This window comes from Xenopus laevis, chromosome 9_10S (assembly GCF_017654675.1).
Source record: "Xenopus laevis strain J_2021 chromosome 9_10S, Xenopus_laevis_v10.1, whole genome shotgun sequence".
Lineage (NCBI taxonomy): Eukaryota > Metazoa > Chordata > Amphibia > Anura > Pipidae > Xenopus > Xenopus laevis.
Window position 1 is genome coordinate 8,666,846 of NC_054388.1, and position 17,545 is coordinate 8,684,390.

Below are 17,545 nucleotides of genomic sequence, written 5' to 3' on the forward strand. Positions count from 1 at the left end.
CTATACCAATGTGCAGCTGACATGCACTTTATTATTGACTCGTTCCGTCTCACGTGCGGCCTCTAGTTACAGTTACATGTGAGATTATGGTGGGGGGCAACGTTGGCTCTATAATATTGACCTTGCAGCTCAAGCATCCAACAGCCAGGGGTCTTCTTATTGTTTATTCAGCCGTAGGGTTTATTTTTTTTGTTTTGGCTTTTTTTTTTTTTGTGTACACATTTTGTATATATGATCTTTAAAATATTGTATTGTACATGACTTTTCTAAGTTACTATGTTTTTTGGGGGGGGGGAGGGTGGCTTTTAAAGCTTAATTAACCCAGTGGTTGCCAGGGTTAAGTGTCTGGCAACCAACGGGTTAATTATGAAATCTGTAAATGCTGCTTAGTCCAGTGAGGACACGTATATCTGTTTTATTTAAGGACGGAGTAGACTCTTTTTGGCTTGCAGTTAAAAAACAAACAAAGTGCTATTCGTTTATAGTTGGTTTTACCACCGGGAGATTTTGGATTGTTTCTGAGCTCCAACGTGGTTCATACTATTTTATCTTGTGCTTTTTTTTGGGGGGTGGGAGCAGTTAAGGCCTCTAGTAAAAGGGATACGATCATCTGATTTAAAAAGCATTCACTTATACCGGAAAGCAGTGTATTACTTTATGCTATTCATGACTGTAGCAGCTTCATCTTCTTTGGCAGCAATAATTGCAGATATGCAGGGTCCCAGCACTTATCTCACAGGAGCAGGTTGAACTTTCCATATTATCATTATGGGCAATGGCCCGTGGCAAAAACATGGGGCATATTGTAAAATGTTGTTTTATGATGCTGAAATATTAAAGTGCCTAAAAGTGGCCGTGCAGTTTGCTGTTTGGCGATGGCAGAGAATATCTACCCGCATAGTCCCTTCTACCCGCGTAGTCTCTGTCTTTGTTCCTTTATTCTAGGGATGCACCCAATCCACTATTTTGGATTCGGCCGAACCCCCGAATTCTTTGAGAGATTCCAAACCAAATCCTAATTTGTGCAGTACAAAGTTCTTGTACTTTAAAGGGATCCTGTCATCGGAAAACATGTTTTTTTTCAAAACACATCAGTTAATAGTGCTACTCCAGCAGAATTCTGCACTGAAATCCATTTCTCGAAAGAGCAAACAGATTTTTTTTATATTCAATTTTGAAATCTTACATGGGGCTAGACATTTTGTCAATTTCCCAGCTGCCCCTGGTCATGTGACTTGTGCCTGCACTTTAGGAGAGAAATGCTTTCTGGCAGGCTGCTGTTTTTCCTTCTCAATGTAACTGAAGGAGTCTCAGTGGGACATGGGTTTTTACTATTGAGTGTTGTTCTTAGATCTACCAGGCAGCTGTTATCTTGTGTTAGGGAGCTGCTATCTGGTTACCTTCCCATTGTTCTTTTGTTTGGCTGCTGGGGGGGGAAGGAGGGGGTGATATCACTCCAACCTGCAGTACAGCAGTAAAGAGTGATTGAAGTTTATCAGAGCACAAGTCACATGACTTGGGGCAGCTGGGAAACTGACAATATGTCTAGCCCCATGTCAGATTTCAAAATTGAATATAAAAAAATCTGTTTGTTCTTTTGAGAAATGGATTTCAGTGCAGAATTCTGCTGGAGCAGCACTATTAACTGATTCATTTTGGAAAAAATGTTTTTTCCCATGACAGTATCCCTTTAAATATAGTTTCAAATACAGGTATGGGATCTGGAAACCCATTATCCAGAAAGTTCCAAATTACGGAAAGGCCATCTCCCATAGTCAGCATTATAATAAATAAATTCAAATTTTTAAAAATGATTCCCTTTTTCTGTGTAATAATAAAACAGTCGCTTGTACTTGATCCCAACTAAGATATAATTAATCTTTATTGGAGGCAAAACCAGCCTATTGGGTTTATTTAATGTTTATATGATTTTCTAGTCGACTTAAGGCATGAAGATCCAAGATTCATTATCTGGAAAACCCCAGATCCCGAGCATTCTGCATAACAGGTCCCTGTATTTCAGTGCCTTGCGTCATTGAAAGATAATTATACAACGACACTATCCCTTTAAACTCAAATTCAAAAACCTAGTCTGGGCCCTGGCATCACCGTTTTATTCGGTTTAAATTGTAGCAATATTGTAAATGTAAGGTATGTTTTGGGACTTTATTTCGCCATCTACTCGAGAAGGGGTGACCACACAATTCTGTCCTTAGCCTGGTGGTGTTTATAATCCGTGCTGCTAACCACAGATTAATTGCTTAGATATCATTCTATCCCAGAACCCGCACACACTATATTCATTTTTATTGATTTTACGTCGTTTCTCTTCGATGTCTGCAGGACGTTCCATTTTTTTTTTCTTATTTGTATCGAGATTTAAATGTCTTCCTGGTGGTCCCAAGTCAGATTTCTATTGTGTTCAGTCCTTGCGTAGAGAGAGAGAGAGAATGACTTACCTTTTATTGGTTTCATCATGTTTTAAACCTTGTTCTTGAGTTAAATTCCCTTTTTAAAAAAAATCTTCATTTTAGAACCCTTTTGCCCAAAGTTCAGACAATAAAAAGAGAATGCTGTGAACAGGGCCCTAGAGTGGGAATGGAGACCACCGATTCTTTCGCCTATTTCAAAATACTTACAGTTCGGTTAAATGTATTGCGTTGTAATGTTGTCTTCCTTTGCGGATTCCTATTGGACTGCAAGATTTTTTTAAGTATTCCGTTGCAATAGCTCCTCCCCCTAGATGTATTGCATTTATAAAATAAATGTTTTATTCCATTGTTAATCCCTTCAGCCCAATGTTACGGATTGGAAAGCATTTGTTGAGAAGCAATAACGTGTCTTTCCGGTGCCTTTCTGTTTCTCATTGGACACCGCTTTTTTTTTTTAATTTTATTTCATTGGAGGGTTATTAATGCTTCGCAAACTGTAGATATAATATTGCAATCTGTGGACTGTTAGGGCTAGGGATCAGGGATGGGCGAATTTGACCAGTTTCGCTTCGCCAAAAATTCGCCGCCGGCGAAATGTCGCAGACGCCCATTAAAAAAATTGTCGCGCGGCGAAACTGTTTTGACGCGCGTCTTTTTTTTTTTTTGACGCACGCCGCCATACGAGTCTATAGGCGTCATTTTTTCGGCGAAACGAGGCAAAAAAATTCGCCCATCCCTACTAGGGATGCACCGAATCCACAATTTTGGATTCGGCCGAACCCCCTAATCCTTTGTGAAAGATTTGGCCGAATATATTGCAAATTAGGGTTGGAAAGGGGACAACATTTTTTACTTCCTTGTTTACTGACAAAGTCACGTGATTTCCTTCTCATATTTGCATATGCAAATTAGGATTTGGTTTGGCTGGGCAGAAGGACTTGGCCGAATCCCACTGAAAAAGGCAGAATCCTGGATTCGGTGCATCTCTAGTTAGGGCAGAGGCACACAATGCGATTCGGGGAGATTAGTCGCCCCCAGACAAATCTCCTCTTCTTTTGGGAGACTAATCTCCCCAAACTGCCTCCTGCCGGCTAAAATATAAATGGCACTCGGAGCACTTCGTTTTCCAAAGTCGCCTCACGAGAAAACTTCAGGCGACTTCAGGAGGCAGTTCGGAGAGATTAGTTCCCCCGAAGAAGAAGAGATTTGTCTCCGGGCGACTAATCTCCCCAAATCGCAGTGTGTGTGTATCTGCCCTTACGTGTAATGAGAGACTAGCGGGCACCCTGATTGTACATCGAGATAACTATGTCATTTATACTTTGTCAACATTTCTGTTGTTTCGGCCGAGTACTCTATATCTATTTGTGTTCTGCCAGTGCTACGTTGGGGCCGTTTGGTCGCCGCTAGTATAAGGCTCCCTGTGCTTTTGCCCTTGGGGAAAGGGGGCTTAATTCTAAAAAAACATGTTACTTATAGCCCCATGGTATGGATTCAGTTCTGTTTGCATCTATAGGAATTAGGGGGTAGATTTAACAAGGATCGACTTGAAAATTCAAATTCTACATTTTCGAATTTTATGGTCAAATTCAACTAGGGAGTTATTCAACTAAGATTCGGGTTTTTCCAAAAAAAAATTGGTTTTCGAGATTTATCAGACTCTGGCCCTTTAAGAACTCGAACTTGACTATCCGCCACCTAAAACCTGCCGAAGTCAACGGAAGACGTCCAGGGATCAATTTGGAGTTGGTTGCAGCCCTCCTGACACTTGTAAAATTCGAGTCCAATTAGATTTGAGTTTTCTGAGTCGATCCAATGCACCCGAGTTTAAACAAAAATTAGATTTTTATTATACGTTTCGGTTGAATTTAGAGTTCATGGGAGTTTATAGGAGTTTTAGGGCAGAGACGCTGCAATTCAGGGAGATCAGTCGCCCTGCAACAAATTTCCTCTTCTCTGGGGCAATTAATCTCCCCGAACTGCCTTCCCGCTGACTAGAATGTAAATCTCCGGCGGGATGGCACTCGGACCACGTCGTTTTCCGAAGCTGCCTCCCAAGGAAACTTCGTGCGACTTAGGCAAACAAAGCGCTCCGAGTGCCATCCTCGCAGACATTCTAGCCGGGGGGAAGCAGTTTGTTCTTCTCCCCGAAGATTTGTCGCTGGGCAACTAATCTCCCCGAAACTGACCGTGTGTCTCTGCCCTTAAAAAAAAAACTTGCACATTTATCAAGAGTCAAGTATTTAGAGGCAAGGGCAGGAAATGGTGTATAATGCTAATTATATCCCGATTAGCTGGTGTCGCAACCGTATGTTAATGAGCAGGTTCAGTAGCCAAATAGGATTGACTTGATCTCATTGATCCTCCCATACTTCAAGGTCCAGCTAATCGGCTCTCTCTCCCCTCCAGGGAAACACCAGACCCCAGTGAATATTGCACCTGTGCCAACTTGGCATTACCAAGGGAGGGAACAAGGTCTGCATGGGAGGGAGAATGGAGATTTACCTTTATTTGAATAGCACAAATATTCTTGCAAGTCCACCCTTTTTGACAAGCCAAATAGGCTACCAGGGCTGGAACTAGGGGTAAGCCGAAGAGGCATGTACCTTTTCTATTGCCCACCCCTAGTCCGTTTCCATGTATCCTCATTCATGTGCTGTTCTGTCCCCCCCCCCCCTAATGAGAGAGTGTGTGCACCAGGGTGGGGTGGGAGGCGACACTGTTGGCCAGGTTGTGTAGGGTGTCCGGCCCCCCAATGAATTTTACTTTCCTTGTCTTTTAATACTGTTAAAGGAGAAGGAAAGCTACAGTAGCAGTTTATTGCCAATAGATCAACCCCAATAGTGCAGCTAGAACACTATATTTATTCTTCAGAATGCTTTTAAACAGCTCTAGCAGCTCTCAGTTTGTTTAGGATTGTAGCTGCCATATTTGCTTGCTGTGACATCACTTCCTGCCTCTCTCCCTGCTCGCTCATAGCTCTGGGTTCAGATTACAGCAGGGTGGGAGGGGGAGAGAGGAGCAAACTGAGCATGCTCAAGCCCTAGCCCTGGAGATTTAAGATGAAAACAGGAAGTCTGATACAGAAGCCCATGAGTACACAATAGAAGGAAAGAAATGTGCTGTTTCTTTTGACAGAGGACTCAGAGCAGCATTACTTTGATTGTTTACTGGTTTATTTATATAGACCTTTCTGATGAAGCTTACTTAGTTTTAAGTCTTTCCTTCTCCTTTATCGTGAGCCATAAGTTTGACACGTGGGGCCTTGATTTGCCACGGCAACTTCCTTATTTTCAAAAGCTCAGAAACCTTATTGGTTAATAGTGACATTTAGGATATACTAGTCCTTCTCTTTATATCATTATTTATACATAAAGCTGTGTTTGAGCTATTCCTCCCAACATTCCATAGACGGCACCATTCATTGATCACCTCTTGGGCTTTTATAAGGATGCCTCAAGGTGAGCCGTGCAACATTGTAGCCCCGCAGATTAATATATATATATTTGCTTTCAGTTGCAACCACCCTCCAAAAACGAAACCTTTACAAAATACTTGTCACCACTTTCTACCCCGCTGCTGTATTCTCTGTTCCCATGCAACCTCCTTCCAAAAATATTGAGCTATTAAGGATCCCCCCTCCCCAGTGACGTTGGAGGGGGGAATATTTTGCAACGTTTTGTGTCTTTTTACCTTTTGCAGATTTTATTTTCTATTAGATTGCAGCGTGCAGAGTTTTATTGATAAAGCAGTTTGTGGAATTAGCAATATTAAAGGCAACTAAATTCTCAGGAGCAAGGCTTACAGGATCCAGAGGCGAAGGTTTTTGGGGGCGAGATCGGTATCTACACGGAATCGGCTTGTGACCATTTATAAATATATATAGAGAAATACGCTGGTTGTAAGCTATTTTCCCTCCTGACTTGTTCGTTGATGTGAATATTTATGTAAATAAAGGTTTCTATTTAAATGCCGGCTCCTGTCATTTGTGTTTCCCTTTTCTTCGTGAAATCTGAGTCATTTCAAGTGTTTTTTTTTCTTAAAATATTTTAAGAGACTAATTCTTATAGGTGCTGGAAAAGGCAGATAGGAAGAGATTTAGGAGGTAAGTGAGTGTACAGTGTCTGTAACGGCAGAGATTAGTCGTCCGGTGACAAATCTCAGGGCAACTACCGTATATACTCGAGTATAAGCCGTCCCGAGTATAAGCCGAGGTACCTAATTTTACCTCCAAAAACTGGGAAAGCTTATTGATTCGAGTATAAGCCGAGGGTGAGAAATAAAGCAGCTTCTGGTAAGTTTCAATCAAAAAAATTGAGGGTTTCTGCTCCCATTGGAGGTGCCGGCGTCTCATTTTTGGATGCCGGCGAGCCATTCTTAGGCGCCGGCGACAATTCTTAGACGCCAGCGACTATTCTTAGACGCCGGCGACTATTCTTAGACGCCGGCAACCGTTTTGTGCTTGACCCGAGTATAAGCCGAGGTAGAGTTTTTCAGCATATTTTGGGGCCTGAAAAACTCTGCTTATACTCTAGTATATACGGTAATCTCCCTGAACTGCCTTCCCGTCGGATAGAATGTAAATCGCCGACGGGATGGCAATCAGTGCGCTTCATCTTTTTGAAGTCGCCCGAAGTTGTCTCACGAGGAAACTTCGGGCGACTTCGTAAAACGAAGACCTCAGAGTGCCATCCCGTCGGCGATTTTTCATTATAGCTGACGGGAAGGCAGTTCGGGAGATTAGTCGCCCAGAATAAAAGGAGATTTGTTGCCGGACGACTACCCCCCCCCCCGAATCGCAGCGTCTCTCTGCTCTAAAGGTGAATCTGAGTTTTGTCATTACAGCATATTGTCGGCTCTTACAGCATTACGCGTTTACACACAAATATAACATAAGAGCCTTCAATATCCTGTAATAATAAACAGTACTTGGGTATATATCTCTGCTATCACTTAGTGCTGTTTATTAGTATATTATTATAGGATATTGTTCACTCATATCATGTAATATATATGTATAATCATGTAATGATATGAGCCAACAAGAGGCTTTAATAATATATTACTAAACGACACTTAGGGGGCGATTCACTAAATTCGAGTGAAGGATTCGAAGTAAAAAAACTTCGAATTTCGAAGTATTTTTTGGGCTACTTCGACCATCGAATGGGCTACTTCGACCTTCGACTACGAATCGAAGGATTCGAAGTAAAAATCGTTCGACTATTCGACCATTCGATAGTCGAAGTACTGTCTCTTTAAAAAAAACTTCGACCCCCTAGTTCGGCAGATAAAAGCTACTGAAGTCAATGTTAGCCTATGGGGAAGGTCCCCATAGGCTTTCCTAAGTTTTTTTTGATCGAAGGATATTCCTTCAATCGTTGGATTCAAATCCTCCGAATCGTTCGATTAGAAGGATTTAATCGTTCGATCGAAGGAATAATCCTTTGATCGCACGATCGCAGAATTTGCGCTAAATCCTTCGACTTCGATATTCGAAGTCGAAGGATTTCAATTCCTAGTCGAATATCGAGGGTTAATTAACCCTCGATATTCGACCTATAGTGAATCGGCCCCTTAGTGATACAAGAGAGATTTATCAGATATCTGATGTCACTAAGTGCGGTTTATTAAGATATTATTACAGGAAATTGTTGCTTATAAAATTGTGAGTGTGAGTATTCATGTAATATTATCCAACAGCACTTAGGACAGAGACACACACACTCAGATTCGGGGATATTAGTCACCCAGCGACAAATCTCCTCTTCTTCAGTCGACTTATATCCCCGAACTGCCTCCCGCCGGCTAGAATATAAATCGCCGACAGGATGGCAATTGGTGCTCTTCGTTTTTGAAGTCGCCCAAACTTGCCTCACAAGGAAACTTCGGAACACAAAGTGCTCCAAGTGCCATCCTGACGGCGATTTAGATTCTAGCCGGCGGGAGGCAGTTCGGGGAGATTAGTCGCCTGAAGAAGAGGAGATTTGTCGCCGGGTGACTAATCTCCCCCGAATCTACGTGTGTGTCTGCCCTTAGTGATATCAGAGATCTATCTCTTATATAACTATTTGCTGTTTATTAGGATATTGATTGCTCTTATATCATTACATGATCATATATATATATATATATATATATATATATATATATATATATATATATATATATATATATATATATATATATATATATATATATATATATATATATATATATATATATATATATATATATATATATATATATATATATATATATATATATATATATATATATATATATATATATATATATATATATATATATATATATATATATATATATATATAATCTCCTGTAATAATAAACAGCATTTAATGATATCAGAGATAGTGCTGTTTATTAGGCTATTATTACAACATATTGTTGGCTCTTATGTAATTATACATATATGGTATATTTATATAATACACAAAAGCCATGAATATCCTGTAAGTTATATCCTTATAAACGGTGAGTTCTGATGTCATCAGTTATAAACGGTGAGTTCTGTCATTTCTGTCACGACTCATTGAAATTTGTGTATTATAATAAATAAAGTACCCCCAGTTGTAAAATATGAGGATATTAGAAGTTACCTCGGAGTTCCATGACCTGTATAAAAACACTCGGCCTTCGGCCTCGTACTTTTATATGGTCATGAAACTCCTCTGTAACTTATAATATCCCTATATTTTACAAAAGGGGGGGTACTTTATTCACTATATATATTTACATAAGAGACAACAACATGTTGTAATAATAGCCTAATAAACAGCACTTGGATATCACCAAATGCTGTTTATATGGATATAATACACAAAAGCCATGAATATCCTGTAAATTATATCCTTATAAACGGTGAGTAGTGATGTCATCAGTTATAAACGGTGAGTAGTGATGTCATTTCTGTCACATGATTCACTAAATTTTGTGTATTATAATAAATAAAGTACCCCCAGTTGTAAAATATGAGGATATTAGAAGTTACCTCGGAGTTCCATGACCTGTATAAAAACACTCGGCCTTCGGCCTCGTGTTTTTATATGGTCATGAAACTCCTCGGTAACTAATAATATCCTTATATTTTACAAGAGGGGGTACTTTATTCACTATATCATTACATATTGTTGTAATAATATAGATGATCACACACACACACACACATTATGTCCTGTAATAATATTCTAATAACACTTAGGGGGAGATTTACTAAGGGTCGAAGTGAATTCGAGGAAATTTTCGAAGTAAAAAAATTTGAAATGCGAAGTAATTTTATGGATATTTTGACCACCGAATAGGATACTACGACTTCAAATTGACTTCAATTTGAAGTAAAAGTCGTTTGAATATTCGACCATTTGATAATCGAAGTACTGTCTCTTTAAAAAAACTTCGACTTCAATACTTCGCCAAATTAAACCTGCCGAAGTGCTATGTTAGCCTATGGGGACCTTCTACAACATTTTTCAAAGTCTTTACACATCGATTAAAAATCGTTCGATCGTACGCTAAAATCGTTCGAATATCGAAGTCAAAGTTTTTTTCAGCAAATTTGGCAATCCTGCGATCGAATAAAAATCGTTTGCAGGATTGCCAAATTTGCTGAAAAAACTTTGACTTCGATATTTGAATTCAAAGTTTTTTTTAATTCGATGGTCGAATTTCGAAGTTTTTTGTACTTCAAAATTCAACCCTTGATAAATCTGCCCCTTAGTGATATCACAGATATATATCTCACCAAGTGTTGTTTATTAGGATATTATTACAGCATATTGTTGGCTCTTCTAGAAGTGTGTGTGTGATTATATAAGAGGCAACGATAAGCTGTAATAATATCCTAATAAACCGCACTTAGTGATATCATATATAAATAGATAGTGATATCAATTAATAGATAGTGATAGATATAAAGTGTTATATCAGATAGATATATCTATTTATATATGAGATCTCTAAACACAGTTTGTTGTGAGTCTTAACATATTCTTACTTTTTAGACAGTAGCTTCATATATCGCTGCTCTTATAGGGGCTTCTCAAACTTGCCTCCATGGCAGTCGAATTTTTGGAAAAGGATGAAATGCTCATTGGTGGAGGTCACCGGGCGGTGGAATGACTTGGCCGATGAAAGACAGGTGGGCCCGGTCTATTTAAAGTCGATCAGTTATGAAATTTTATTATGCAACAAGTAAGTAACAATTTCATACTGAGAGTTTCACTGCTCCCGTGATTTCACAATGAACTTCTGTCTACACGTTGTCCGTCGGGCTTTTGGCCACCGCTTTATATTTACAGTAAGTCTTCGTTAGTAAACCTTGGCCTGGTTGAGGGCCTTTACCCCCTTGTGAGAAGAAGAGTGGTCCTTTATAAAGATTGGGCTGTTGTATTTCTGTATACTGTGATCTGGAGTAAGGTTGATCCTAGTACAAGTCTTGTCTTTACTTAGAAGCTGAAGCACAAAGATTGGGGCCTCTTGTCTCGGGTGCTTTAGATGGAAGAACATTGTCACCAGCACCCAGATTGTATGGGGCACAAAAGCAGCTTTTTTTTTAGTTGTGGACATTCAGAGAGGAACCAGCTCCTCTCATACTGCAATGAGTCCAATAAAAACACAACAGGCCAAACTATATAACCCATAAGTCCTCCTCAAAATGTAGAGTCTCACCCACAATCCCAAGGGTTGGTCTTCAAGTTTGTGCAATCTCAAGGGTTGGTCTTCAAACATGTCCAAATCAAAATCTATGCGATATCTCCTGCTTGGAGCTTTAGCCTTCCCATCCGTCCCATAGTTGGCCTCTGTCGGAGACGAGACACAAAAAACGATCAGCAAAATGAAACCTAGGTACAAGTATAAGGATCTGTTATCCAGAATGGCTGGAAACTGAGGAGTTATCTGGAAAGCTGTTATCCAGCACGCTCCAAATTATGAAAAGTATAGCTATGGGATCTGTTATACAGATCTAGAATCCCATAGCAACCATCAGCAGGTGCAATTTTCTGCCAGTTGTCTGGTAAGTTTTAACAGGTAAGTGTTGTCCAAATGATGACCTGCAGCCACATTTGTGTAGCTTTCAGTGTCTGACTGGGACACCAGGGGCCCACCAAAAACCTTAAACCAGGGGCCCACTCTCAGCGCTATTATTCTTCCTCACTCAACCTCTATTTGCCTATTCTGTTTTCTTTACATACTATATAATCTTTTATTCCATCTATTTAGACTCTTTGTTCTCACAGAAGTAGGAAATCGGCATGAAAAAGGCCAAATATTTTGCAACATAAGGGGCCACTGACACCTGGGCCCACCGGAGTTTTCCTGGTATCCTGGTAGGCCAGTCCGACACTGGTAGCTCTCCATAAGTCTGTCTACTTTGATTGCTTAACCTTGTGTGAAGTTCAAAAGGTATCAGAACTCAGATCAACAAGTCCCTGTGTTATTCACACCTCTGACTGTAGGAGCAGGACTGGCATTGTTTCACTGCTTGAGTGTGCCATACTCTGCTTGCCCAGTGCTGCTTGTGTGTGCCATACTCAGCTTGTCCTATGCTCCCTAAGTGTGCCATACTCTGCTTGCGTGTGCCGTTTTCTGCTAGTCCTGCTTCTCCTACGCTCCCTAACTGTGCCATACTATGCTTCTGCGTGCTGCTTGGGTGTGCCGTATTCTGTTTGTCCAGTGCAGCTTGCGTGTGCCACTCTGCTTGTCCTACACTCCCTAAGTGTGCCATACTCTGCTTGCCTAGTGCTGCTTGTGTGTGCCATACTCTGCTTCTCCTACGCTCCCTAAGTGTGCCATACTCTGCTTCCCAGTGCTGCTTGTATGTGTGCCATATTCTGCTTGTCCAGTGCTGCTTGTATCTGCCATACTCTGCTTGTTCTACACTCCCTAAGTGTGCCATACTCTGCTTCTGAGTGCTGCTTGTGTGTGTCGTATTCTGCTTGTCCAGTGCCACTCTGCTTGTCCTACGCTCCCTAAGTGTGCCATACTCTGCTTGCCCAGTGCTGCTTGTGTGTGCCATACTCTGCTTCTCCTATGCTCCCTAAGTGTGCCATACTCTGCTTGCCTAGTGTTGCTTGTGTGTGCCATACCCTGCTTCTCCTACGCTCCCTAACTGTGCCATACTCTGCTTCTGAGTGCTGCTTGGGTGTGCCGTATTCTGCTTGTCCAGTGCAGCTTGCGTGTGCCACTCTGCTTGTCCTATGCTCCCTAAGTGTGCCATACTCTGCTTGCCTAGTGCTGCTTGTGTGTGCCATACTTTGCTACTCCTATGCTCCCTAACTGTACCATACTCTGCTTTCCAGTGCTGCGTGTGTGCGCCATATTCTGCTTGTCCAGTGCTGCTTGCACGTGCCACACTGCTTGTCCTACGCTCCCTAAGTGTGCCATACTCTGCTTCCCAGTGCTGCTTGTGTGTGTGTGTGTTATACTCTGCTTGTCCTTTGTTGCTTGTGTGTGCGCCATATTCTGCTTCTCCTATGCTGCCTTAGTGTGCCATACTGTGTCTGTGGGAGGGGTATCCAACATTAGGAAGTACTTGTTTGGGGTCCTCAAAGTTCTTAATCATGCGTGGGGGGTTCAGTACTATACACAGGGGAGGAGGAGGCACATGGATTTAAGGATATGTTTTAATATGACAAACATTTTTCACATATGAGTGAGGGTTGACTTCCTTACAGCGAGCACCAAACATTTGGTTTTGTCTTAACATTTCTTGCCTTCACCTCAATATTTGGCACCCCCCCCCCTTGGATTGAAACTTTTATACTCTGTTAAGGTTTTGATGGATCTGCTAATGGTGGAGAAATTCCAGTTACCCTTTAATTGGATATGTTTGTACCTGTGCAAAAGGGGTGGATTTAGGGGAGGACTACAGACGTTTTCCGGGCGATCCGATGCCCTTAAAAACACCGGCGACAAATCGCATGCAACCGAAATAAGGTAAGTGATAGAAATGTCGGATGAAGTGGCAGCGCTGATCCATACAACAGTCGTGTCACGTCGGATCAAGCTGCAACTTCATCCGGCATTTCTATCTCTTACCTTATTTCCGTCGCATGCGAGTTGTCTCCGGCGCTTTGTTGCAGCGTGTCGTATCGCACAAAAATGTCCGTGTAGTCCCACCCTTAGGCCCAAAAGTGCAGATGTGATTATTTTGGGGCCCAACATCTGCTCTGTGCGCACAATTAACATATGGAATGAACTGAAGGGATTGTCTGTAATGTACAGTAACCCCGACCTATTGGAACTGCTCAGCCATAAGGGAAAATGTATCCCCTGCCCAATGTGATGTGTGTCCCATATACAGGGATGAGCCCCGGGAGAGAGAAAGGAAGGAGTAGGGTTAAAAGGAAGGAGTAGGGTTAAAAGGCACAAGGAAACCATGTTGTACAACTTACAAGGATTTAGAGGAAGGTTTCTTCATTTTGGGCCACTTTCTCCGCTGCAGTTGCCTGATATTTTACCAACAGGGAGAAACAAGAGTCCGTCAGTAAAGAAGGTTTCAGCAAAAGCACAACTCAAACATTATATATATAATACACAAAAGCCATGAATATCCTGTAAATTATATCCTTATAAACGGTGAGTAGTGATGTCATCAGTTATAAACGGTGAGTTGTGATGTAATTTCTGTCACATGACTCACTGAAATTTGTGTATTATAATAAATAAAGTACCCCCAGTTGTAAAATATCAGGATATTAGAAGTTACCTCGGAGTTCCATGACCTGTATAAAAACACTCAGCCTTCGGCCTCGTACTTTTATATGGTCATGAAACTCCTCGGTAACTTATAATATCCTTATATTTTACAAGAGGGGTTACTTTATTCACTATATATTAGTCTGTTACATAATGTCTAATTCTAAGCAACTTTTCAATTGGCCTTTTTTTTCTTCTTCTTTATAGTTTTTGATTTATTTTCCTTCTTCTTCTTCGGACTCTTTCCAGCTTTCAACTGCGGGTCACTGACCCCATCTAAAAACCAAATGCTCTGTAAGGCTACAAATGTATTGTTATTGCTACTGTTTATTCCTCATCTTTCTATTCAGGCCTCTCCTATTCTTATTCATATCAGTGCATGGTTACTAGGGGGATTTGGATCCTAGCAACCAGACTGCTGAAATTGCAAACTTGAGAGCTGCTGAATAAAAAGGTAAATAGGTCAAAAACCAATTGCAAATTGTCATCTCTACATCATACTTAGTTAATTTAAAGGGGAACAACGCCTTTACACGGTGCAAACATTAGTTCATGATTAAGCAAAGGAAATGTCTGTACCTGTACTGCTCAAAACTGCCGTCTTTGAATCCTGAAAATAAAGATAATAAACATTATTATTTCTGCAACTACATAAAAAAAAAAAAAAGTTGCATGGGTGCCCGCGTGAATCCGATGCTGTGCGTTTATTCTTGATCTAGGGAGAGTTTGACGCCCGCCTGAAACTTTTATATTCACTGCAAACTATAGCCTGAAATAAAGGGCATAAATGAAACATGTGAGTGGCTGTCCCTGTGAATTTGTGTTTATGGGTTACAGGAGCTGCCATGTTGCTTGGACTGCCAACACATAATCAAGGGAAAAAGCAGCATTTCTCACTTTTATGAGCAATGCTGGGAGTTGTTATTAATTTGCTTTCAGTAAAACTCTGGGTCTATGATACGGACAGGGTTGCTCTAGGAAAGGTCCAATCATCTCACTTACCCAGCTCCAAGCTCCGTGTCCTGGGGTTGCACAGCCTGTAACCTTTACAGCTTCTCAACTCCATGAGCTGCACGTGCAACTGGTTCAGAACATCCCGCTCCAATGTGTTCACTGCATTGATCAACTGAGGATTCAGAACAAGAGACCGGACATTTATGTCCCAATAGAGACTAACAAAGCTCCCCCCTCCCCAGGCAGCAAACTGTCACCCTACTCATTATGCAAACAGCAACTGCCATTTTGCCTCGGCCTCTTAAGGGCAAAGACACACGCTCAGATTCGGGAGATTTAGTTTCCCGGCAATAAATCTGCCTCTTCTTTGGGGCGACTCATCTCCCGGAACTGCCTCCTGCCAGCGATTTAGATTCTAGCCGGCAGGATGGCACTTGGAGCACTTCGTTTTTTGAAGTCGCCCGTAGTTTCCTTGTGATGTCACTTTGGAAAACGAAACGCACCAATTGCCATCCCACCGGTGATTTATATTGTAGCCGGCGGGAGGCAGTTCGGGCAGATTAGTTAGCCCAAAGAAGATGAGATTTGTCGCTGGGCAACTAATCTCCCTCAATCTGAGCGTCTGTCTCTGCCCTTAGGGAGAAGTTAATAGGAAGTGATCTTTATCAGAAAGGTCTATATAAATACACCAGTAAACCCTCAAAGTAATGCTGCTCTGAGTCCTCTGTCAAAAGAAACAGCACATTTCTTTCCTTCTATTGTGTACTCATGGGCTTCTGTATCAGACTTCCTGTTTTCAGCTTAAACCTCCAGGGCTTGGGCTTGAGCATGCTCAGTTTGTTACTCTCTCCCTCCCTGCTGTAATCTGAGCCCAGAGCTATAAGTGAGCAGGGACAGACTCAGGCAGGAAGTGATGTAACAGCAAACTAATATGGCAGCTGCTATCCTAAATAAACAGAGAGCTTCTAGAGCCGTTTACTAAGGTATGGTAAAACATTCTGCTGAATAAATCTAGGGGGAATGTAATTAAAGTCGCCAAGAGAAAAACTATTTGCACCAATAAGAATAAAAATCCACATCTCGCAATGTAATATTGTTCCTAAAACTGTTCTTGCATTGCGAATTTTAATTGCGCACTCTTAAGAAATGCTTGAAGGTGTCGCAATCTTTTGGAGCAAACCTAACGCCTTTTTCAGTAGGAAGTTTTATTACATTTACTGCGCATTGGCGCAAACTATAAAATTCACAAATGGTCTTTCGTCGGAAGTGGTCGCTAAACAGTTTCCGGGGTTCGCAAAAGCTATATTGCGTTCGCACAAAATTTGTTCGGTATAACTTTTCGCATTGTGAATAGTATTTTAGACTTTTATTACATTACACCGATAGTGTTCTAACTTGCACTGTTGGGGCTAATCTATTGGCAATAAACTGCTTCAGTAGGTTTCCTTCTCCTTTAAAGCCAACTACATCATCCTCCTCTGCTTAAAGGCACAGTGATGTTTAGATGTGAGAGGGACATTACGGCCCCTACGTATGTTGCTGGTGAACGTAAGCTCCCAGGACCCCCCGCCAGGCTTTGTAACAAAAAAAAAAATTGGTTTATCAGTAAAAACTTTGCCTTATTTCGCATAATAGACCCGTCGCCTGCCATTAGATCGCCCGAATGGTGTCGCTTTAGAATCAATATCAATTTCTAGGTGTTTCTTTTAGTTAATATAATAAAACTTCTTAGTAGGAAGGGATATTAATTGGCACAGACAAAACGAAATCCCTCCAGCAGGTTTTATAGAAATTATTTTGTGCAGTTAAACGGATCAGCAGAATCTCTGTTGCAGGAACAAATTCGGCGTCTTGAGATGAAAGTAGCCGGTGTGAGCGGTACCTGATATGGGTCCGTGTTCAGGTCAAAATACTCCAGGAAACCGGTGGCGAATTCACAGAACAGGAAGTTGTGCGTTTCGTTTATGGTCCTCAGGCACCAGTAGGTGTTGTTGTTGGCGCTGGTGCAGGCGCAGAACGGTCCCACTGCAAGAGAAGAGCTGAGAGTCACACAGGTGAGTAATAGCAACATTAGATCACTAGGGGGCACTCTCACATAGTGTATTGGGCACAGTCCCAGTATAAAGGGAACAGGATAGTTTGTTTTAGGCCATTGCAGCGAGAATCTGTCAGCTAATTGGCTCTTACACGTCCAGAAGGGGGCAGTCTGCCAGTGCTGATTATCATGAGTGAAGCAGGTGAGGCCGGGCATGCTGCAAGTGTCGTTGTTCTTCAGTCTCTTCAGCAGTTTCCGCAGTTTCTTTTTGTGTCTCTGCTCACGTAGGAGCCAGACCTGGTCCTTTTCCTTCAGGGATTTCCTGGGAGAACAGAGAAGAGCCCAAATCACATACAGGGGAATAGCTATAGTTTTATGGGATCTCTCTGTACAGACTATGAGCAAA

General features: G+C 41.4%; 1 protein-coding gene across 3 annotated transcripts in view; it reads right to left on the reverse strand.

The window, feature by feature from the left end:
- Positions 1 to 10,604: 10,604 nt before the first annotated feature.
- The window catches only part of sulf2.S (sulfatase 2 S homeolog), a 123,497-nt gene continuing 116,556 nt past the window's right edge, over positions 10,605 to 17,545 (reverse strand). For all 3 annotated transcript variants that reach the window (XM_018238155.2, XM_041579269.1, XM_018238157.2), the window contains 6 exons: positions 17,292 to 17,461; positions 16,987 to 17,129; positions 15,153 to 15,276; positions 14,730 to 14,760; positions 13,847 to 13,900; positions 10,605 to 11,251 (listed from right to left, as the gene is read on the reverse strand). In XM_018238155.2, the coding sequence (XP_018093644.1) occupies positions 11,221 to 11,251; positions 13,847 to 13,900; positions 14,730 to 14,760; positions 15,153 to 15,276; positions 16,987 to 17,129; positions 17,292 to 17,461 (553 nt within the window). In that variant the 3' untranslated portion in view covers positions 10,605 to 11,220. The remainder of the gene's footprint in view (positions 11,252 to 13,846; positions 13,901 to 14,729; positions 14,761 to 15,152; positions 15,277 to 16,986; positions 17,130 to 17,291; positions 17,462 to 17,545) is intronic.